The sequence below is a fragment of the Crocodylus siamensis genome, chromosome 6 (assembly GCF_052110815.1).
Source record: "Crocodylus siamensis isolate JL-2025a chromosome 6, ASM5211081v1, whole genome shotgun sequence".
In the NCBI taxonomy this organism is placed as follows: Eukaryota; Metazoa; Chordata; order Crocodylia; family Crocodylidae; genus Crocodylus; species Crocodylus siamensis.
This window is the reverse complement of record NC_143400.1, coordinates 15801187-15823757: the sequence shown is the minus strand read 5'-3', so window position 1 is coordinate 15823757 and position 22571 is coordinate 15801187. Positions and strand designations below refer to the sequence as shown.

Genomic DNA, 22571 nt, shown 5'->3' with positions numbered 1-22571 from the left:
CCAACCACACACAGCAAGGATGGGTTTCTTTGGGTTTCTTTAATAGCCAGGCAGCAGAAGGGTGGATTGGTCTAATCTGCAGTGAGGAAAGTGGCAGTGGGAGGTAAAGGAGTGAAGCTCCTGTGTCCTTCTCCCCATGAGGTGCCTGCTGGGATGGGACGCTTGTACTTGGGTCACAGGTCTTGGTGGCTGTGAGACTAGCGACGTGCAGATAAAGTGTGGCTGGCTGAGGACTTTGCATTGCAGGGAGTGAGCTCAGGGGCTGTCTGCGGTGGGCTGTGTGCTTTGGAGCCTGTGGGAAGCAGAGACCTTTGTTGGCCAGTCGCTGCTCTGTCCTTACTTGCCCTGTCTGGGCGTGCAGAAGCCCTTGCCGAGGCCAGGGGGGACTTGGCCATGTCTGACTGCAGCTTCATAGGGCCCCTAGTGTTAGGTGGCAGAGTGCTGTTAGCAGGAGAGTGACAGGGGGGCACCGGCAGTGATGAGGTAGGGCTCTTCCCTAGGCTCTTCGGCTTGGCATCTCTCAGTGGAGTGCTGAAGGGAGCTTCCCCTGCTGAAGGGTCCCAGGATCCTGCTGTTGTGACTGAAGAACCTCCTCCCGGTGCCTGCCCAGCCTCACCAGGATTCACCTGTACCCATGGCTCAGCCTCTGCCCCAGTGTCCTGGGCACCAGCTTTCCCTTGGGCTTTGACCCCTGACCTGCCATCCTGGATGACGCTCACCTGGGAGGTCCCTGAGGCCTTCTTCCCCTGGCACTTGATGTGGTTGGCACTGGTGCTGGCAGCAGGCAGGCTGCCTCCCTCCTTGGCATCACATTGGTCTTCCAGGTGATGGCCTTCTGTCTCTCCTGAGGTGAACAAGCTCCCTGTGTGTGCTGTCTCGCCATGGCCGGCCCTGACACCAAAGCCATTGTTCTCACCTGTTCCCTCAGAAGCAGCCCCCTCCTCTGAGCTGGACAGTGTCTCCTCCACGCTGCTCCCTTTGTCTGGTGACGAGGCCTCCACCTCATCTGGCTTCTTCCGGGGCCGCCCACGTTTCCTCTTCAGGGTGGCAGCTTCGCTGGGCAGTTCTGGGGGCCGCTTGATCCCCTTGATTCTGGTAGCTTCCTGCAGGCTGCAAGCTTGCCCATCACTGGTCTTCCTGGGACTGTGTCCATCACCATTAGTTGTGTTCTTGGGGTTGGCAGGGATTTCAGCGACGGGAATGCCCACTGCAGGTGGCACATTGGGCAGGATCATGTTGATCATGGGCACCGCCGCCTGCTGGCTGACCAGCCCAGCTGCCCCATTCACACCCGGAGCCATACTAATGGGCAGTGAGGAGGAAGTCGTGCCCACAGGCAGCGGCAGTGTGGCCATCTTGACTGCACCCCCGACAGGTGCAGCAGTGATCTTGGGTGCCAGGACAGGAGGGGAAGAGCGTACAGCCTGGGCCCCTGCTGCCACCACTCTGTCCCCAGGCTGGATGCGTGGCAGGAGAAGGGGCAGGCGAGCTACCAAGGCATTGACTTGAGGGCTGCTCACTTGCTTGGGAGCCTCAGGGGGCTTCTTCTTTTCAGCTCGAGGCAGGACGGAGGCTTTCGAGTTACTCTCCTTTTTGCTCTGCAGACAAAGACAGATAGATGTTGCCAGAAGAAGCATCACCATAGACAGGCCACGCCTGTCTCCAGAGCCTTGAATAGGGCCAGCTTCTCACCCGAATATATAGTATAGTCAAATGCTCAGCTTGTGCCATTCTGTGCGTCAGCCTCTCCCTCTGCAAAGGGAGAGACTCAGGCACAGAGTGGAAAACTGATGAACCCACAATCCCATCAACAGTGGCAGAAGCTAAATGAGAGCCCAGGAGTCCATTGCTTTCTGCTCCAGTCATGAGATCTTATTTCCCTCCCAGAGCTGGGAACAGAACCCAGGAGTCCTGACTCCCAACCTCTTCGCCTTCAACTATTTCTTATCAGAGTTTCCAACAGAACCCATGAACCCCAGCTCCCAGGCCCCCTTGCTCCACTCACTACTCCAATTCCTTTCCAGGCCAAGTGCCAAGCAGAGGCTCATCCCACCTTGCTGTCCCCCATTATAAGCCACGTTTGGAGGGGGTCATTTCCTTCAGTGCCGGACTTTTCTCACCTGCAGCTGGTTCTTGGCTGTGCTGTCTGGTGTTTCCAACCCATTCTTCTTGGATGTCTGGGGGGTCCTATTTTCTTTGTGGATATTATCTGAACTTTCTATACATCAACAGGATGAGAAACAGAGATGTGGCTGTTTGTAAAGGGGGCCATCAACCTACATTCTACTTTTCCATTTAACCCACCCTGCCTGAAATGATTACAGCTGAACATGAAATAAATTCATCCTATTTAGTTTCCATCCTGCCTGCTCTCGGCCTATTATTTTTGCAGGTTGGCAATGAACCCTGGCTCATTTGGCTTGGGAGTACGTAGTCTAAAGAAAAAAAAAAAACCAAGAGGGAGATTTTCATACCAGTAATAGAATCATAGAAAATGAGGGTTGGAAAGGACCTCAGGAGGTCACATCTAGTTCGATCCCTGCCCAAAGCAGGACCAGCCCCAAGTAGATCATCCCAACCGAGGCTTTGTCTAGCTGGGTCTTAAAAACCTCCAAGGATGGAGACTCCATACTTCACTACCTTCCTAATGAGAGAGTTTTCCCTAATATCTAACCTAAACTTCCCTTGTTGCAACTTGAGACTGTTGCTTCGTGTTCTATCGTCTACTATCATACAGACCAGTTTTGTTTCATCCTCTTTGTAACCCCCCTTCAGGTAGCTGAAGGCTGCTATTAAATCCCTCCCTCAGTCTTCTCTTCTCCAGATTATATAAGCCCAGTGCCCTCAGCCCCCTAGCCATGTCATGTGCCCCAGCCCCCAAACCATTTTCACTGTCCTCCTCTGAACTCTCTCCAATACCTGAGTGGTAATTATAAAGAGGATGAAAATAGACTATTCTTTGTGACTGCAGAGGCCAGGACAATAAGTATGTGTCTTCAGTTGTGGCAATGGAAATTTAGAATATATTTCTCTTGAATCATATGGTGGTCCAGCACTGGAGCAGACACCTAGAGAGGTTATGGAACCTCGAGCCTTGGTAGTTTTTAAGAGCTGGTTGAACAAACTGAGATGGTTTAGACAGAGCTGGTCCTGCCTGAGGCAAGTTGCTGATGTGACCTCCTGGGGGCCCTGCCAGGCTGCTGTTCTATGATTCTATGACTCCTCCCATCACAGCAGCCCCTCACCATCCATATTTCAGTTCACCCCTGGCAGTGCTGTATGGACAGGAGAGGATACCCAGAGCTGGCACAATATCCCCAGTATCACCCAGACAGCCTGGAGTGGAAACTGGGTCCTCAGGCTCCTGGGCTAGCACCCCACACTAGTTCCATCCTCCCCTCCCAGGGCTCTTCCCTCATTGTGACAGTGAGTTATCTCTGATTAGCAAAGTCTCTACAGAGGCCTGGCCAAAGCAGAGCCTGGATACCATGACTATATTGGAGCAGGAGGTGAACTTTAATGATCCAATTCAGGCAATACAATCCTTTGTGTGTGACCCCAAGGGAATATTATATTTTCTCACAACACACCCCTGAATAAGATACACATTTTGTTCTGGAAAGGCAGAATGAAGAAGAAAGGATCTTTCCTTGCAAACCATGCAGAAGGATCAGAGCGTTGGTGTGGCCACAATGGTCTGAGAGACAAGTATTTTGAGTGATGTTTTTCACTGGACTATCTGTATAGTTGGGAGAACCACTGGACAAGCTTTGGGGGAAGTTCCCCCAACTCCACAGCTGCTCCAATACAAAGTATCATAAACACCTTGTCCCTTGAAAATAATGGCAAGTATGGCATCTTCCCATAGAAACACAGGCAGTGAAGGCTACTCTGTTAATCCCCAGCTGCGTGGTGCTGCAGCTGCTACTGGCTGAGCAAAATGCCTGCCCCCTCTTCTCAGACTGGGACTGGGTAGGCAGCCAGCAGTGCCTGCAGTCAGCTGAGGGCCTACCCAATGCATCTAGCAGAAGCCTCTGCCCCAGCCCCAGCCCCTGGTTTAGAAATGCGGAAGAGCCAAGGCTGGGACAGAAGCTCCCGCTGAGTCAGCATCAGCTTCTGCAGGAAAAGCCTCTTCCAGGACAAAGTGAACCTGTCCCCAGGTAGAGGCTAGGGAGCCTGGGGTGCAAGTACGGTGTTACTTTCTTTCCCACCCCACCCTGACCAGAGGCCTGAGCAGCACATGCTATTACTGTATTTTATCACTTAAAATGTGCATCTCAATTTCCAACAGCTGATTTTTTGAAAAGCAGTACATGTCATATGCAAGACAATCTATATGCACATCTCTGTCCATCTACCTAGCTACCTGTACATAGCTATATGCAAACACACACCCACATATATCCCACTTTCAGACAGTCCCTGTTCTTCTCCCTCTTCCCCCCGCCCCAGCTCTCCACACCAGCAAATTCTTCTCTTCTGGGAAGCTGTGTGGCACCTTATGCTGGTATAACCACATTTTAGCTACTCAATATAATGAAGGTAATAAGAGTGCTCCAGTCATGGACACAGCTGTACCACTTTGTCATTATTATGTATAACTTGTAAGGCAATAATGTTTCAGAGGCTCAGCTTTGAAGGCAGTTCCAAAGGTGCTGCAGAAATGCAGAGAAGGAAGATGGTCATTTCAGTACAACTAGAGTAACTTTTGCTGTGTGTAAGTGATGTAGAATCACTTTGCTTCCTGAGTCTTGTTCACCAGCCAAACCCCACTATGCATGGACCTGAATGCAGAAGCAAAGCCAAAGCTTGCAACGTAATGCCCAGCTTCACAACTGTGCTGGTTCACCAGGCTGTTGGGGGTGGGCAGCTGCCTGTAGATTGGATTTTCATAGGTGTTTTAGCTTTTTCCCCCCACCTCACTTGGTCTTTTAAAGGGAGAAAACAAAAGTTTAGCCAGGTTCAAAAGGGACATAAGTTGGTATTGAGCACTGGAGACAAGGCCATGGCTTCTGAATTAGAGCAGTGGAAAAAAACCCTGTTCAGGCCCAGTTCACTTTCCCTTTCAGGTCAGCATCTGCTCTTTGCCGCTGTGTGACACAGAAGACTGGGCAAGATAGATCTATGGTCTGACCCAGTAAATGCAGTTCTTATGGTGCCTGTGTGCCCTTTGTGCCTTCCCTGTGCTTCCCCTAGGAGTGTTTAGAGTGATTCAGACATTAAAGGGTTAATCTCAGGGATTCACAGACCATGGGAAGTGGGCAGGTCTTAGATGGGCTGTGTCCCAGCAGTGGCTGGGAAACCGGGGATCAGTAGCCAATGACTGGCTGGAATGATTATCAAGAAGGATTGTAGGGTGACCCCTTGGTAGAGCAACAGGTCTCCCCTCCTGCCCAAGCAGGCAGGACCCATGAGAAGGACCCACCTGAGACCACCATGGCCATGACAAGGTCGGCCTTGGCAGAGCGCGAGCTGATGATGTGCTGCTGAATGAGGAACTGCGCCACCTCCACGATGTTGTTGAATGACCGCTTGAGGATCTTCTCGGCCCAGTCACAGGTCAGGGCACAGGCTGCGTCCATCACCTCGTCGTTGTACGACTGCACCAGGTCCATCCGCTCCGACTGCTGTGGGGAGGGGGGCAGAGTCAGAGGCCTGCAGAGCTCCCCAGCCCACACATGTGCAACCCATGGGTGGGCCCCTGAGTTCATGGGATGCTCACAATCTGCACCAACCACTTCTGCCTACACTAGCCCAGGGCTTGAGATCATCCCAAGGGTAGAGCCAGTGATGTCACCTCAACCAATGGCAAGCCTCCCTGTGCCACTGCTAAGCCCAGACAAGGTAGGGCAAATCCCTGCCACCAATAGCAGAGGAAGGAAGGGTGTAGGATGAAATATTTATCCTCCCTCAAGTCATATGGGCCGAGCTAGGACCACCCTAGTCCCCCACAGTCAACAGCCCATACAGGTATAAGACCTCATAGGCCCTCCTCTAGTGGGATTACACCACAGAGATCAGCTGAGAACCATCTCCCCTCCCCAAGCAGGAGCCTAGGATCACAGAGCAAGTACCCAAAGCTCTGTCCATCTGTGCACCAGAGTGTAGCACTCCCAAAGGACTTTTTTTTTTTTTTAAGAATTTTTTTGTGTGCCAAGCCAAATCAGGTTAAAATCCATGAGTCAGTCCAGAACCATAAGTGGCCCTACAACAGGGGCTTCAGATATTTCCAACGTCTTTTGGCAGGCATCCTACATGGAGGCCCAAGCCTGGAGGCTTGGGGTTCAGATGTCCCCAAGTTTTGCCTGCCCTCAGCCATATGACAACAGGAGCAAGCTAGGGAGGAGCCTCCTGTGGTAGATGCCACCTCTGTCTCTCCCCAAAAACTCTGCTATGTGACAATTTGGTTAGCATGGTCCCTGCAGAGGGCAAACATCCCTCTCTCAGATGACACTGTGTTGTAACCTGAGCTGGATACGTTCCTGAGGGAGGGGGCAAACCTGCTCCCTTTGCCTACATGACTGGCATCACACACCTGGGTGAGGGGCTTACGCTTCCTATTGTTTTAAGCAATGCCAACCTTACTGGGAGGGGGCTAGAGACTCTGCCAGTCTACCCAGCAACCAGTGATGCATTTCAAATTGGTTAGCTGGCAGCCAACAGGTGCTGGGCTCCATTGGACCAGGTAAGTGAGGTCATAAGGTCTATATAAGTTAAGGACTTCCCAGGAGGAGGGGCAGTAGCCATGATGAAAACTCACAGAGAGAGAAGCTGGACCATCTGAAACTCGCTCTCTCTCTTGAAACTCATGATCAGTGAACTGCCTGCCTTCAGAGGTAATCTCCACCAGCCTCTGGATGATGCTTGTGAGTAAGCTACCTGAGATCTAACTAGATATATAGCTTGCAGTAACTCAGATGTGTGATCAAATGCTAACCAGTCACCCTGTTCACTCTATGGGATTTCTCTGATATTGCTCTATCCTGTACCCTACTTCAGACCTACTCCTTGTAACCAATAAAATTCTCCTTTATACCTAGCTTGGGAGACTTATTGGGAGAGGGGCCTAGATTATGCCTTGGGGTCCCCTTTGTTTGTCTGACTAAGGGAAACCACTATTTATGCTTCAGACTGAGGGAAGCAACCCAAGTTCTTGTAGTGGGTCAAGTACACTCAAGGACTACTAGGCCTGTGTTTCCCAGGGGGCACAGTGCCAGGATCAGGCCCGACCCTGTAGGGATAGTGGTGTTACCCCCAGGCTAGCAGGTGTGCTCCAAGAAGGGGGTTGGCTAGATTTGAGGTGCCTCCAGGGAGGCACTCGGAGCCTGGAAGGTGGTTGGGTGCAGTGAGGTGGGTGGCTTAGCCCAGGGGCACCCCCTGCTGGCCTGCCACACCTCCCATTTCCATAAAATGGGCATTAAGCCCCAACACTTCACCGGGTACTACACCATGCCAGAAGAACACTTACAGTTTCTGTCACTTTGAGGTCCAGGCTGGGCAGAGGTGGCATGCTGACCACTGTCTTCCTTCGGATCCCGCTGTAGCAATACGTGTGGGCAAGTTAAGGGCAGATGGAACAAACCCACCACGTTGCAGCAGCAGATATGAGCAGAAGAGAAGCTCAAGAGGTCGCTGCATGCCCATGAACAAGATGCCTCCTGCCACTTCCAATCTATCTAGCGTAAGAGATCAGGCCTCCCTTGTCTCTTACTGCAGCACAGCCTGCTCAGCTCCACACCAGCCCAGGCAGCTCCCTGCCTGTTTCACTTCCTCCTGCCCATGTGCTAACCCAAGTCTCCCCTCACTAATAATAAGACTTTTGCTTCCTTAGCACTTTTACTTAAAGGATCCTTGACTGCTTTGCAGACTATGGCATCAGCAAATTCCAGTGGTCAAAACTCCTGAGCACAGCCCCCGCCCTCCCCGCCAAGTCCAAAGACCAGGTTTGTAAAACTCTACATTGAGAGTTCCTGTTCCATGCTGCCAACTCTTGGGGCCTTCAAGATTTACATCTTCCAAATACTGTCTGTAATCACAAGAGCTAGAAACTTTCCAGGGGAGAAGCCACATGATCTGTCTCTCATGTCACTGCACGACTGTAAGTGCCATGACTTCAAGACAAACTCCAGCCACTTATAAGAGATGCAAAGACTTTTTTTGGCTAGAAAACTTCCAAGAACTTTGCAAACTACTGTTTGTTCATAAGAAAGAACCCAGGCATCCTAACATAAGGCCCCTTGCTCCAGCTACTAGATTCCAGTCCTTTTCCCAGAGCTGAGTGGAGAACCCAGGAGTCCTGACACCCACCACCTTGCTGCAGCTGCTAGACTACCCATTGCAGCAACACAGGGGAATGTCAAATAAAAAAATGAACTTTTCAATTCACTTCTGTTCTGAAGCCCTTTAAAAAATAGGCAGCACTTTCAACCCCAAGCTAAAGTGAAACCAGCCCTTTGCATGGCCTACTTCTCAAGGCTGTCATGGGCAGCTCTTTAGTGCTCAAGGATATTTTGATTGTCCACGTCCTCCTAGTCTCCTGGCTTTGATGTGTGGGAAGATCTCCCGGATGATCTTTCCAAAGTTGGCTGCGCTCAGAGGGCGACAGCAAAGGTTATCACAGTAGCGCCTGCAGGGAGAGACAGAGATCGAGATGCAGTAAGCAGGGAGTGGGTTTCACCCTGATGTAGAGGTTCCCATCCTTCTGGGTACATGAGGCCAACTCTTCCAATGGATTCCTATGGGCCTCATGACCCCACCTGTAACTCCTGTGATACCGTTTGAGGTCTGACCTCCTAGCAACCACTTCCCTAACAACAGAAGCGCAGGTTAAATTCCTCCTTTCCTGTACTCCTTTCCCATCTTGCACTAGGCAGCTGCTGTGGGCAGCTTTTCTGATTTACCAGTCCCATATCCCAAGCCAATACCCTGAGACCTCTGCCACCTTGTCTAAGTTAGATCAGTGGGATCTTGGCCTAGATCTTGCAGGGAGTTGGAAGGCCTTGGGGAATTTAATAAGGCTGAGCATCCCGAGAGGAGCATGAAGCTGTCTGGGATTTATCGACCTCTGTACTGTAGTGGCCCCTGGGAGCCCTCATGTTGATGCAGGACCCCAGGTGCCAGGTGCTGTGCAAACTCAGGACAACAAGGCTCCAAAGAGCAGAGTCTTAGACGTCCCTATGAAAGAAAGCACCGTTGCATCTTTAAAGAACAAAGACATTCAAGAGTTTGGTCCATGTTTCTCTAGCAGTGCTGTGGATTGACCCTGATTCACTACAGACCCAGAGGGATGAACACTGTCCCTTAAATATATCACCCCCTTCTACAGCATTCTGGGCTTTCCTGGTCCATTCTCCATCCAAGATCTGATACAGCCAGGCCCTGCCTAGCTTATGAGATCAGGGTGGCTTACAGCAATAGGCAGCAACAGCCACAGCCTGCACAGAGGTGCCCCGTGCCCTAGACACGCACTCACTTGTATGCATCATACACATCCTGCTTGGGCAGGCAGGTGTCTGTGTGCTCCTCCAGGTGGTTCCGGATCCAGTTGCATGCGTACATGTGCTCTGCAGTGTTCAGTGAATTCAGGTCCAGGCTGCTGCTCCCGAACAATCAGGTCAGCAGAGGTGATGCAATTAAAGAAAGCATCAGTTAGATAGTGTCAGTGTCAGCATCAGGACAACAAGAGGGCAAGGCAGTGGCAGGCTGCTGTTAGGCAAATAGGATGGAAATTTGTCTGCAGCAACTAATCAGATCATGGACATTTTTCAGTGACTTACAGTCATGCCCATCCAGATGGAGACAGCATCAAGGGAAATGTCAGCAATTGCTCAGGGAAGGAATGGCAGCACCTTGCCTTGAAGCCAAGAGTCCTAATTCTCAACTGACTAGTCAGTGGGCCACATCCCACCACAGACCTAGGCACAGAACTCCAAGCTTTTCTGCTCTCCCCATTAAAATCCCTGATCCCAGAACCAGCACCAGTGCCCAAGGATCTTGTCCCCCAATCTCTCTGCTCTGACTACTGAACCCCAGTCTGCCCAAAGCCTGAACCCAAAGAGGTATCTTGGTCTGTTACTAACCTTTTCTCCCCAGAGCTTGGACCAGATGGTAGCTGCAGGTACAGGTAGAGTTTGTCGTTGTCTGAAAATTTCTGCACATCTTGCTATTGTTTGCCATGGTTAAGGGGGAGCAAGGGGTGGAAAGAACAAAGGGGTCAAAGATCGAAAGAGGTGAGAAAATAGCCAGAAAGTAAAATATCTTGTTCCTTTCAGTTAGGAAAAGAGGGTTTTTAACTGGCACAGTTTTATAACCATTAGTAGTTCACAGCACTGCAAGGGGCAGTGATGGGCAGGGTTAATAAAGGTCCATGAATCAGGCCATTAACTGAGGTCCAAAGGCACTAGGAAGAAATCATGCTGTTGCTAGCACAACACATAGCACAACATGCAACACAGCCTAACACAACACTGCTGTGCTGAGCCCATCATGGGCAGCAAGGGGAGGGCATGGGGTGCTCATTAATTTTTGAGGTGGCATCTGGGAGCATCTGAACTGCTGAACTGACCCATTCGGGCACAGTACAGGCAAGTCTCTCCTTAACCAAAGCATCAGTTGGACAGAGGAAGACAGGACAGCATGTGGAGCTAACACTAGCAGAGCCAACAATGTGCCTAAGTGCACCACCATCCAGTGCACTCAGGCACAGTAACAACCCCCCATATGCTCCCAAAGACACTCACCAGAATGCTATCGACTTTGTTCTGCACCAATTTGCTGTTGAAAACACAAACACAAAACGACAGTCAGTGGTGGCTGTTGTGGAACTTTCCCATTGCTACCCCGACTCCAGGGAATGGGAGGCTGCTTGTGGGTTGCTGGCAGAAACAGGAGTGCTCCCAGCTGCACGTTTGCACAGTGCCCACTCCCAAACGCCACTCCCTACCTGCCCACAGCTCCATCCCATCCACCCAGCTGAGTGCACTTTGCCCACAGGGGTCCTGGGTCTGTCTCCATGGATGTGGAGTGGCTGGGCACAAGGGCAAGGTTAGGCTGTGATGCCAACCCTGCCCTGCCAAGTGCCCGTGGGTAGTGGAATCAGCTGCACATGCCACAGCCCAGGCTACCCCCTGCAACTGGGCCAGGTGGGGCTGAAGGACCTGCCACAGGCTGGACAGAATCCCTTGGTGGGTCAGATCCAGCCTGCAGGCTATAATTTGCCCACCCCAGTTCCAATCCCTTTCCTAGAGCTGAGAGTTAAATTACTAGTTAATTTAGTAGTAGTGCTAGAGAGAAATGATGTTGCAGATACAATGGTCCAAGCATTACACAAGAGGCAAGAATTTTTATAGGTGATCTCTTTTATTGGACCAACTGCATGGTTGGGATAGAGTTAGACAAGCTTTCAAACGCAAGGCATTTTTCATTGGGTCTCTCACAGGACATAACCTCTGCTCCACCCACTGGCATGCACCTTGCCAGCCCACAGCCTACATGCCACAGTTGTGCTATGCCTCTTCACTCCTTCCCATCACTCTGTTGCCAAATCAACCCCCCCTCCAGACAACACTGTGTACACCACCATTCACTACTGGTAAGGTATCAGAGAGGTGGTGTGGTAACAAAGGGGCATGAAGCAGGAGAAGGCAATGGGGGCAGAGATAAGGTTGACGTTCATGGGCTGGACTGGATTCTGAGGTGTGTGCCCAGGAGTGGAGGAGTCAGCTGGGTGTGTGCTGCTGGGTGGCCTGACTTGTCTTATATTGCCGAGTGCTCACTTCCTTGTTGCTGTGGGATTAAGGGAGGGGGGATGTCTGTGCACATACCCATGGACACAGCCACCTTAATTGCACCACAGCAAATGCTTTTTGCATGTTAGTATTTCTGGACCATGAGCCTGATCCCTACACCCTGCCCCTGGGCCTTCAACAGCCATTCACACCAATATAAAATGAGTGCAAAATGGGCACGCAGTCCCGCAGGGTGGAGCACTGGGTTGGGACTCAGGAGACCTGGATTCTGCTCATGGCTCATGCCAGATACCCCTGCCAAGTCCCTCCGCTCACTGTGCCTGCTCTTTCTCTCCCCATATCTTGCCTATGCAGCCTAAAAACTGCACTACTTGTCCACACAACACTCTGGGAGAGCCCCATCTCTGCTAGAGACCTCCATGTGCTCCCGATACATATTATACCTATCTTGCAAAGGGGTGTGCAACTTTTTGGGGCTGAGTATTCAGTGTCTCTCTGACAACCAGGGTGCTGGGTTCTAATGGAGAGCTCCCAGGCCCACGGCAGTGAAAACAGTAACAATGTACAAGGTAATAGACAACACCATGACAAGCCCTGTAAGGCTGCAAAGCAGGTGGCTGACACTGGTACAAAGTGCATGAACAATGAGGAGCCTGCTACAGAGTTGAAAATATTGCCCTTACGAGATGGTGCTCTTCAGCTTCTGCAGAAGAGTGCTGGGCTCAGTGGCATCCCCCGGGGAACTCCCAGGCGGTAAACTTCCCTTTTTAGAGAGCTTGGCACTCAGTTCCTTGTCAGCCATGACATGAGGTTTAGAGCCTGAGGGAGAAAACAGAAGACAATCAGAACCCAGCCAGCCATCATGCAGACACCTTCCAGCTGGTGCAGAACTACCGCTGGTGGCTTCAGCCAAGCTCAGCACCACCAGCCCTGCTGCCTGGGGGTGAAATTCTGGAGCTCAGAGTGACCCAGGCACTGTTCACAAGACAGCTGCCAGAAGCAGAGTGGTACTGTGAGATGTCTGTACAGTGCCTGGCCTCTGGGGCTCCTGGGTGCTACCACAATCCAACTAACAACTTGGGAAAAGAAAGTGATTCATGTTTGTTGGTGAAGGGCTGGCCCTGAGATGCGGCCAGAGGGTTGGCTGCTGATGCTTGCTCACACACTTGGGGGCAAAGTGACCAGCAGGTCTGGGCTCAGGAAGGCTACAACTAGAGGGGTGCTGTTGCACAGGCACCAATTTCATTCCCACCACCATCTCAGCATGTTTTCCCAGCTACTCCAGGGTTGAGCCATTGTCAACCCTTGCACTTCCCTGCTGTCTGCTCAAGGCACCTTGTGGGGCTTTTCTCATTAGGTGCTTTCTGGCTGCGACATATGACAGGGGTTGGAGTGGACGATCTATCTTATAGACCCTTTGGACAAAACAGCTGCAACCACAAGGACTGGACTCAGTGACCCACAAGGCCCCCTCAGCCCCATGTTCGTGTGGCGGGCCAGTAGGGGATGCTCCTGCATTGAGCCGCCCACCTCCCTGCGCCCGTCCACCTGCCAGGCTCCAAGAGCCTCCCTGGGGCACCTCGCGTCTGGCTGATCCCCTTCCTGGAGCACACTCACTAGCCTGGGGGTAACGTAGGCTGCCACCACACCGAGAAGGGACTCTCTCAGCCCTGTCCTCGGGGGAAACACAGGCCTAATAGTCCTACAGGTACTCAACCCAGTACAGGCACTTGGGGCACTTCCCCAAGTCGGGGGGCAAAAAGGAAAGTCTCCCTTAGTCTGCAGACCTAAGGGGTCTCTCTGGCGTAATTTAGACCCACCCCTCAATAAGTCTCCCGCACCGGTCACAAAGGAGAACTTTATTGATTACAGGGGTAGGGTGAAAGTAGGCAGAGAGAGGCAGAGAGAGCAGGTTTCCCCCCTCCCTCAGGAATGTAGCCAGCTCAGATTACCTAAAGAGATAGGGTAAGGGTGTGTCTCCTCTGCTGGGCCCATCCTAATCAAATTGTCATAGCACAGAGATTTTGGGGAGAAACAAAGGTGGCTTCCTGCCACACTTCCCCTCCCTCCTTTAAAAGCTTGTACCCGTAGCTTTACAGAGCTATGGATACAAGTGTGCTTGCGCTGGGCCTCTTCACGCTGGGCCTCCCGCTCCATCCTTTTTGCCTCCAGCTCCATCTTTTTCAGTTCCAGCTGTGCCTTCTTGCGCTCACGCTCACGCTGGACCTCCAGCTCCATCTTTTTCAACGCCAGCTCATACTTGCGCTTGCTCTCTCGCTCCCGCTTCCACTCTTCAGCTTCTACCCGCATCTGGTACCTCCAGCGCTCCTCCGTAGGGGGTGATCCCTTGGAGGGATGTGGACTTGGCATGAGGGGATGTGATTCTGGGGAGGACTCAGGAGTTGGCCTGTGTGAAGGTGGCTCTGTGGCTGAGTCACTGTCACTCAGGAGTTTAATCAGTTCTTCTTTCTTTAGCCCTTTCTTCACTTGAAGGCCTCTCCCTTTCGCCAGTTCTTTTAGTTCAGGCACAGCCATTTGGATATACTCGTCCGCCATCCTGGCTATCTACACTATCCAGTTGACCCGATGCCAAATTAGAAATTGTTTGCTCAAGGGATTTCAGTGACTCTATTTCTCTTCCCAAATTATGCCGGTAATACAGCAGGGTATTCGGATCCCGCTCTCCCACCACGTGTGGTGGGCTAGTAGGGGGTGTTCCTGTGTTGAGCCACCCACCTCCCTGCGCCCAACCACCTTCCAGGCTCCGGAGTGCCTCCCTAGGGGTGCCTTGCGTCCGCCTGACCCCCTCCCTGGAGCACACTCGCTAGTCTGAGGGTAACATAGCTGCCACCACCCCGAGAAGGGACTCTCTCAGCCCTGTGTCCTCAGGGAAACACAGGCCTAATAGTCCTATGGGTATTTGACCCGGTACAGGCACTTGGGGCACATCCCCAAGTTGGGGGGCAAAAAGGAAAGTCTCCCTTAGTCCGCAGACCTAAGGGGTCTCTCTGGCGTAATTTAGACCCACCCCTCAAGTCTCCTACACTGGTCACAAAGGAGAACTTTATTGATTACAGGGGCAGGCTGAAAATAGGGTACAGGATAGAGCAGTCTCATAGAAATCCCATAGAGCAAAACAGTTTGGCTGAGGTAGCCTTTTGATCACGCATCTGAGTTACTGCCAGCTAAATATTTAATCAGATCTCGAGTAGCTTACTCACAAGCGTCGTCCAGAAGCTGTTGGACATTCCCTCTGGAGGCAGGCCGTTCCTAACTTGTGAGTTTTGGGGGAGAGAGCCAGTTTTAGATGGTAAAACTCCTCTCTAAATCTGAGTCCCCCGCATGGCTGCTGCCCCTTCCTCCTGGGCAGTCTTAACTTATATAGCCCCCGTGACCTCATTCACCTGGTCCAATGGAGGCCAGCTCCAGTTGTCTGTCGGCCAATCAATTTGAAATACATCACTAGTTGCCGGGCAGACTCGAGCCCACCAGGTAGAAGCCCCTCACCCAGGTAGCCGATACCAGTCACGAGGCAGAGGGAGCAGGTTTCCCCCCTCCCTCAGGAATGTAGCCAGCTCAGGTTACCTAAAGAGACAGGGTAAGGGTGCGTCTCCTCTGCTGGGCCCATCCTCATCACATTGTCACAGCACAGAGATTTTGGGGAGAAACAAAGGGGGCTTCCTGCCTCAGTTCCTATGTCAGCTAGGAAGCCTGGGACCACAGACCTACTCTGTCAAGCTGAGGCGTCTAACCACAGTCCCCCAAATCTATCTTTAAGCATCCGATCTTCATGGGTGCTGAACCTTGGAGATTCTCAGTCACTCAAACAGGAGCTGGCTAGAGGGTTACAAGAACATAACTGCAACCACACTGGGTCCATCTAGCCCAACGCCCTGCCTCTGACAATGCCAAGCAGCAGATGCTTCAGAGGACGAGTGCTGGGAACAGAGGGCATATAGAGTGATCCACCCCGTCACCATCCCTTCCTTGCTGCTGTTTGGTCATACAGAAATGAGGCAGATAAGAGGAGGAAGAATTCCACTGGAAAGGGGGAAAAAAAGTTTTGAGCCTCCTACTGAGGGAAGTGTAATACAGACAGAGCATTACAAAGCAGGTGCTCATCTGCTGGGGAGGAGAAAGGTGGGTATAGATTAGCTGATCACTAGGAGCCACAAACAGGATGTGGCCAAGACCTGGCAAACACAACCCTAGAATGTATCCAGCAAGGTATGTCCTTTAGTGGAATCCCAGGTACCACTTGGGTCAGCCACATCCAGGAAAAGAGAATTCAAGGGAAAGGGAAGGGGGCCAGGGTGATCAGCACAAGGGAGAGGAGACCACAAGACTGTGGCTTGTTTAGTCTGGCACAGCAAAGGCAGAGAGGGGATTTGATTGCTGTCTGTAATTGCCGCCAGCCATAAACACCCAGGAGGAAGAAAAGGTATGTAATCTGGACGAACATGCTGGCACGAGAACAAACAGGTGTGAGCTGACCAGGAACACAAATCTAGGCTGAGAAGTACAAGTTGGTCTTTAAATAGCAGCACAGTGAGGTTCAGGGGCCAACAGGAAAAGTAGGGGTAAAACTTAACTGGTACTAATGTGAAACTTGACAGATTTACATCTGGGATTACCTGAGGCAGTTCTGTGTGATGGTCAGAGGCTGGCCCAGCAGATCCCTTCTGGTCCCGTGCTCCTGTAAAAGTCCAAGGTGCTTCCTGTGAATGCCCGCCTCTGCCAAGACACAGCCCTTGGCTGACGTTAGGCTGAAGGCAATGGCCCTTGCTGGAATCTGAGAGCAGCTGAGTTAATCCCCAGACTCTTGCAATATCTGTCACTAAGGCCCTGAAGATTCAGAAGTCTCATTTTCTCCTGCAACACTTTCCTTCCAGGCCCTGATCCTACAACAGGGTCTGCACCCACTCCGTAATGGGCGCTGTACCTTGAAGCGTCAACCTAGGAGTTTGTACAGCCCCAAGCACAAAGAATCCATGATACTCACTGTGGCATCTGGCACGATCACAACAGCAAATAAATGACAGCAAAAAAAAATAAATAAACAAGCCGGGTGTATGCATATAACAACTTATTCTTATTTTACGTGGTGGGCCCAAGGCCGCATAGCAAATCAATGACAGAAGTGGAAACGGTCCCTTCCAGAGCCAAAACCCGGGAGTCGCGACTCAGCCTGACGCTCCCCCTCCAAGACTAGTAAGGATTTAATACTCTTGCCATATTCCCCTTCTTCCACAGGAAAAAAAAAAGGCACATCACATTAGCAAGACAATAAGCTTTTTGCTTAAAGTTTTACACGAAGAAGCGACAGAGGAGAATTCAGCAGAGGCCAGGAGTGTGCCGCATGTCATGAACAACTCAGCAACTAGAGGCATCGCTGCTAATTTAACGATTAGTCTGTACAAAAAAGCTTCCCACAACACTACCATGTCGCAAACCTCCGGTTTGGGGCAGCCTCTTTTGTGATATATGCTTTTTATTTGGCTTCTTCTGGGATAGTTTCTGCTGCCGAAAGACAATCAATTAATGGCTCCGGTGCCCAGAGGAAGAGGGGAAAAATAGCAGGAAGAGGGAGATTTAAATATCAAAATGTGCTGGGGTTTGCAGCCCCTCCATGCCCGCAGACCTGCCAATCCTCATTTCCCAGGGACGGGGAGTTACCTCCTCTTTCGGGGCAAAGCCTCACAATTCACCCCTGTTATTTTGCCATCCGTGCACTTCCAGAGCTGGGTGGGGGCCAAGCCCAGCCACACTGTCACAAGCTCTGACAGCTTTGCCTTTAGCAAATGCCAGCCCCTGCCTCCTAGCTAAGCCCAGGATGGCAAACCAGATATCTGGGCTGCTGTTAGGATTATTTTGTTGCAAAACTAGTTCCTATATGTGCCTCCCCCCAGCCCTTCCCCACTGCCCTGGCAAAGCAAGGGACTAGAAGAAGGGGAAAAAAGCAAGCGAAGGAAACTCACCTACTCTCAGATCTCAGGCTCTTTTAAACAAAAAACTGCCAGTCTAGAGGGCTCAGAGGGTGCCTGAGAAGGAGCATGCACCGCCCAGCCAGGCTTGCCAGGCTCTGGGTCCACTGCAAACCTCTCCTTTCAGTCCCAGGTTTCCTGCCCAGCTTTGAGAGAGCCCAAGTTCAACATATTTAAGCCCTGGCTTCTTCCCTCCAACGTGGGTTGCTTTTCCCCTTTGCACCAAGGAGAAGCAAAAATAACCATCCCCCCATATATGTACGTGCCACTTGCAACTGCAAAACAGAAAAAGAAAGTACCTTGCAACCACCTAGACTTGCAGCAAGGCGGGGGGGGGGGGGGGGGGGGGGGGGGGGGGGGGGGGGAAGGAAAGTCCCTGTCGCCGGGTTTGTTTTTTTTCTGATTGGCTCCCATGCTGCTGATCTGCCCGGATACTTTGTTTTTCTTTAATGTAATTGGCCGCTGCTGGGTTTTCTACCCGGATACAAGCTGGCTCTGCTTTGTCATTGGTGGGGCATGTTTTGGTGTCTGCCTGGTAACAAGCGGCTGAGTGCTGGGAGTGGAGGGGGAGCCGGGGGGCATGCAAGTGACAAGGATGGGGGGGTGCTTTAACCACTGGGTACCACTGCCCTTCTGCACGTGCACAAGTCTCATGGTCCCAGGGCTTCTCAAAGCCCCTCCTTTACCCCCAAAACTGGGCAGAAGTGGGGGAGCAGGGGGTACCCTGTAGCCTGGCTGGGGAGGCGCTGGGTCTCAATAGAGGGGAAGAGAAATGCAAGAGAGACAGGGAGGGGCAAGGGTGGATTTAGGATTTCCAAAAGAGCAGGGAGGAGGTGGTGTAACTGGTGCCTCCAGGGGCAGATAGCCCCATGTGGCTGCTGCCAGGGACTTTTCAGACTTCCTGAAGCAGGTCTAAATCTCCGGGGCCCCCACACACCCCGCCCTGCTCCCCTTCTCCCTCCCGGGCAAGGATTGCCTCTGGGTGCCTCTGCTCCTGCTGATGTCCCTGGCTGACCCGGGAAGATCAAGGTGCTGGTGCACCACTACAGGATGCCAGGCTAGGCTGAGGATGGTGGCGCTTGGAGACAGTCACCCCCTTCCAGCACCTACCCCCTGTCTGGTCCCCCAGGTGCTCCCTATCAGCTGGAAACAGGTCAATTAATGCCGCCCATGCCCAGCCCAGCCTGGCACCCCACGTACTCACTCCATGTAGCCGAAGCCTGAATAGGATGCAGGCATGGACAAACTGGGTTGGCACCCAGGGCCCATACAGAAAGGGAGCGCAAAAATGGTAATTTTTTCCTGTTGTCTGATAATTATCATCATTATCTCTGGTAAAGGGGGGCCCAATGCTAAAATTTCACCTGGGGCCACCAGGAGTCTAGGTGCGGTACTGGCTGGAGCACCTGGGCCAGCAGGGGAAACCCAGGAGATGGGGACAGGGAGCAGGGGTCTGCTGGCTGCAACAGATCCCAGGAGTCCCCATGCTTGCTGCCTTGGGAAGCTTAGGAATGGTCCTGATCCAAATCCCTGATGCACCTGTCCATTCATCCACTTCTCTGTGCTCAAGGCAGGCCTTCAAGATTCAGCCCACTGATCCCGAATCCATGATGCTACTGATTTAAGGCTCCTTCTTTCATCCTTCTTTCTGTCAGCTGCCTGCAGGTGCAACACCCAAGTTGGACTATTAAATTAGTGCAAACCCAGGGATATAAAAATTCAGCTTGGGTGTTTTCCATATGCTACAGGCTCCTGTACAGCTTCAGAGAAGGGCAGAGTTCAGCTTCCTGAGAAGCCACAGAAATCTGCTGGGACCCCAACCTGGGTTGCAAGGTTTGAAAGAGACCTAAAAAGAAAAATAGAAAAATGCTTTGTGCCAGAAATGTGAAAGGCTGTGAGAGGTCTTCCTTTAGTGCTTCTTTTCATAGCCTCTACATTGCTAATGCCCTAAGGAGAGGAAAGAGAGGACACCAAATACCTAGATGGGAAAAACTGAGTCTCATGGCTTTGGGCCGTTTGAGAGGCGAAAACACAGGGCCATGTTGACTGAGTATATTAAAACTGAACCCCAAATCCATGATTTTGTGTGGGGGTGAGGTTTTTTGTTTCAATGGAGTTAAATTCTAACCTCCCCTGTGTCAAACACACTGTTCAAAGCTGAGCCACTGAGCACTGAAATCCAAAAAGGGAAGTTCTACACATCTGCCGATAGAACAGGAAGCGCTCCTTTTTCTGCATGCCTGATGACTATGCAACTGGTTTTCTTAACACTTCATTTCCAGCTTTTTGTGGACTTTTCACATTTTCGACATAACATGCTTTTAAAATAAGCTTATGAAAGGGACCGAATGACAGGTGGCCTGCTATGGCAGAGGACTGAACGTAATTTGGGAAGTCTCTTCTAGTTTTATGTTCCTATCTTTTTAGATTATTTTCCAGTCCAAACTTTTGAAGGATGGTTGAAGCGGTGTCTGTGGACTAACCTGTGACTTCCAGTGTCTCAGATCATCCACCAATTACCTATTCACTATGTGTACTTAGAGATCAGAAGACTTTCTGAACCTGAAACGATTGCAGGGGGGAGTTTTTTCATTTGGCTAAAGGCAACCTAGTCAGATCCCACTGGGTGATGCCGATTATGTCCAAAGGGGAGCACCCATTCTGATCTGCCGAGAGTGCTGAGTGGGAATAACCATCCCAACCATCAACTTCACAATCTGAATGGAAGGGATAAGCCATCAGTTCTTGGATTCAAGTGACTGCTTGCCTGCTGCAGCTGCTATTACAGCCAGAAGCTTTTGGCCACATCCTGACAAATAAGAAGGTGCTTCCTCCATTGTCCTAGGTGGCCACTACTAGGAGTCCAGCAATTTAAGATTCAGCCTGTGCAGACACATAATCTCTCTGCCAGCAAGTCAGTCTCTGTTGAGACATCCAAACCTAGAAGACTGTCTATTAATCTTTGCAAACAGGCTCTAGCTTCCTGAAGCTGAGTGAAATCATAACAGTTGCAACAACTCTCTGACACACTGTTTTCTAACAGCAGGAGATGGCTAACAATGAAAGTTAAACCCACAGATGTTTTCTCCAAACACCCCCAATGAAGAGTTCCTCAAAAAACCCAATGCAGCTTCAGGTTAAACAGCTGTGCTCTCTAGGAGTTCACACCTGCTTATGATTTGTGGCTTGGATATTATTGATGTCAGTCCAAGAAATCTTGTTATTGTCACCTAAATGCATCAGTTGAATGTTTACAAAAAACTGCATCACCTTGGACTGCATTTGACTATTCCACATAACCCTATCTTGAGGTGTGAATAGCACAGGCTGTCCTGTGCTGTGGGCGGGCTGCTTGAAATAGCATAAAAAATGCCATCCAATAGGTCCTTCAACCCGGGAGTGATTTAACCAAAACATGCATGTCCGAGAGCAACACTGCCCTGTTACTTTTTGGGCTGATAGCTAAAGAACACTGTCTTCTTCTCTCACCAGCTTCCACAAGGATAAGGCTCCTCAAAGCTCTGGTTTTGGTTTTCCGGCCTTTTTCCTCTCTGCGTGATCCATTTTGCAAACACAACTTCATCTGCTATTTCTGTGCTGATGAAACCTCCCCATGCAGATGTCATGCAGCAATCAGGCCAAAAAAAGACCACTTGCCCTCTCCTGCTCCTGTGCCTTCCCATGTCTCTCAGTTATGGTGACTAGTATCAATCTTCATCTTCACTTGGGCCCATGGAAGCATTGCTTTTAAACACACTTTTTAGATCCAGGTTGTGTCTAAATCTTGCTGATTTTTCCTGCATAGCACCTTTTCTCTCCATCCACATCACTAAAATGTCCATCCAGACCACCGTCATCCTGCATCTCAGCTACTGCAAGTTCTGTTTCTTGAGTATATCTAATTTCTTGAGTAAATCCCACTTTTCCCCATACTTAATTCCATTCAAATACAGACGCTAAGATTGCTGATTCTGGCTTGTTCCTTTGCCCACATCACTCTTCTCTCTGCATCCTTCCACAAATGCAAATCATAGAATCATAAAGTTGGAAGGGGCCTCATGAAGTCTCTTGTTCAATCTCCTGCATAAATGTAAGATTCACTGTTCCTAAATCATCCCAGATAGATGCTGACCCAGGTCTCTTTGGAATCCCCCAATAAAGGAGATTCTGCAATCTCCCTAGGCAGTTTGTTCTACTGTCCTGATGTTTTTGCAGCTAAGGAGGTTTTTTCCTGATATCCGATCTAAATCTGGTTTGCTGTAGTTTAAACCCACTGATTCATGTCCCACCCCTTGCAACAAGAAAGAACAACTGTTCTCCATCTCCTTTATGTTCTTTTTCAACACATTTATCATCCCCATTGCTTATTCTGGATCCTCTCCAACTTCTCTATATTTTTTTAAAATGCGGTGTCTAAAACTGGACACGATACTCTAGCTGAGGCCTAACCAGTGCTGATTAGGACAGTACTATCAGTTCCTTTGTCTTCATAGAATTCTTCTGTTGATGCAGCTCCAAAACTGTATGTGCTATTTTTGAGACACTGCTCCTTGCCAATGCTGCTGCTGGGCCAATAATCCCCCATTCTGGATTTGTACAACTGGAAAGAAAATGCAACTACTTTGCATGGTCTCTTTCTTGAATTTCATTTTGTTCACCGTTGAAGTGTTACATCTGTTCTACCAGTAATGCTGATGGCCTACTTGTGAACTTCTGGAACAAGCATCTCCAGGCTTCCTCCTATGCTGCCAGGTGCACATGGGCAGAGCGTCCTGTGAAAAGGTCCATTGTGCCCCTTTAAATTCCTTTTTGGCCAAGATATCCAAGCTTGACCCTGGTT

At 50.7% G+C, this 22571-nt stretch overlaps 1 protein-coding gene across 3 annotated transcripts; it reads right to left on the bottom strand.

The window, feature by feature from the left end:
- Nucleotides 1-20: 20 nt before the first annotated feature.
- RFX5 (regulatory factor X5) lies at nucleotides 21-18023 on the bottom strand. Of its 3 annotated transcripts, XM_090056349.1 has the most exons (11): nucleotides 17726-18023; nucleotides 16382-16443; nucleotides 12431-12566; nucleotides 10740-10773; nucleotides 10080-10162; nucleotides 9473-9595; nucleotides 8510-8626; nucleotides 7469-7550; nucleotides 5426-5627; nucleotides 2121-2218; nucleotides 21-1598 (listed from the first exon to the last, which is right to left on the bottom strand). In XM_090056349.1, the coding sequence occupies exons 3-11, from the start codon at nucleotides 12547-12549 to the stop codon at nucleotides 198-200; spliced, it is 2259 nt and encodes a 752-aa protein (XP_089912475.1). In that variant the 5' UTR covers nucleotides 12550-12566; nucleotides 16382-16443; nucleotides 17726-18023; the 3' UTR covers nucleotides 21-197. The 3 variants fall into 3 exon arrangements, with proteins under 3 accessions (XP_089912475.1, XP_089912474.1, XP_089912476.1); XM_090056348.1 differs by lacking the exons at nucleotides 16382-16443; nucleotides 17726-18023 and adding an exon at nucleotides 13700-15122; XM_090056350.1 differs by lacking the exons at nucleotides 16382-16443; nucleotides 17726-18023 and adding an exon at nucleotides 14008-14132.
- Between the last annotated feature and the right edge of the window lie 4548 nt (nucleotides 18024-22571).

Excerpts from the sequence above, each read along its gene's own strand:
- RFX5 (XM_090056348.1), bottom strand. The coding sequence starts at position 14,303 with ATGGCGGACGAGTATATCCAAATGGCTGTGCCTGAACTAAAAGAACTG. Across the intron at positions 9,596-10,079 it reads CCAAGCTCTGGGGAGAAAAG|CAGCCTGGACCTGAATTCAC; the intron begins GTTAGTAACAGA and ends GTTCGGGAGCAG. Across the intron at positions 1,599-2,120 it reads CAGCCAAGAACCAGCTGCAG|AGCAAAAAGGAGAGTAACTC; the intron begins GTGAGAAAAGTC and ends CTTTGTCTGCAG.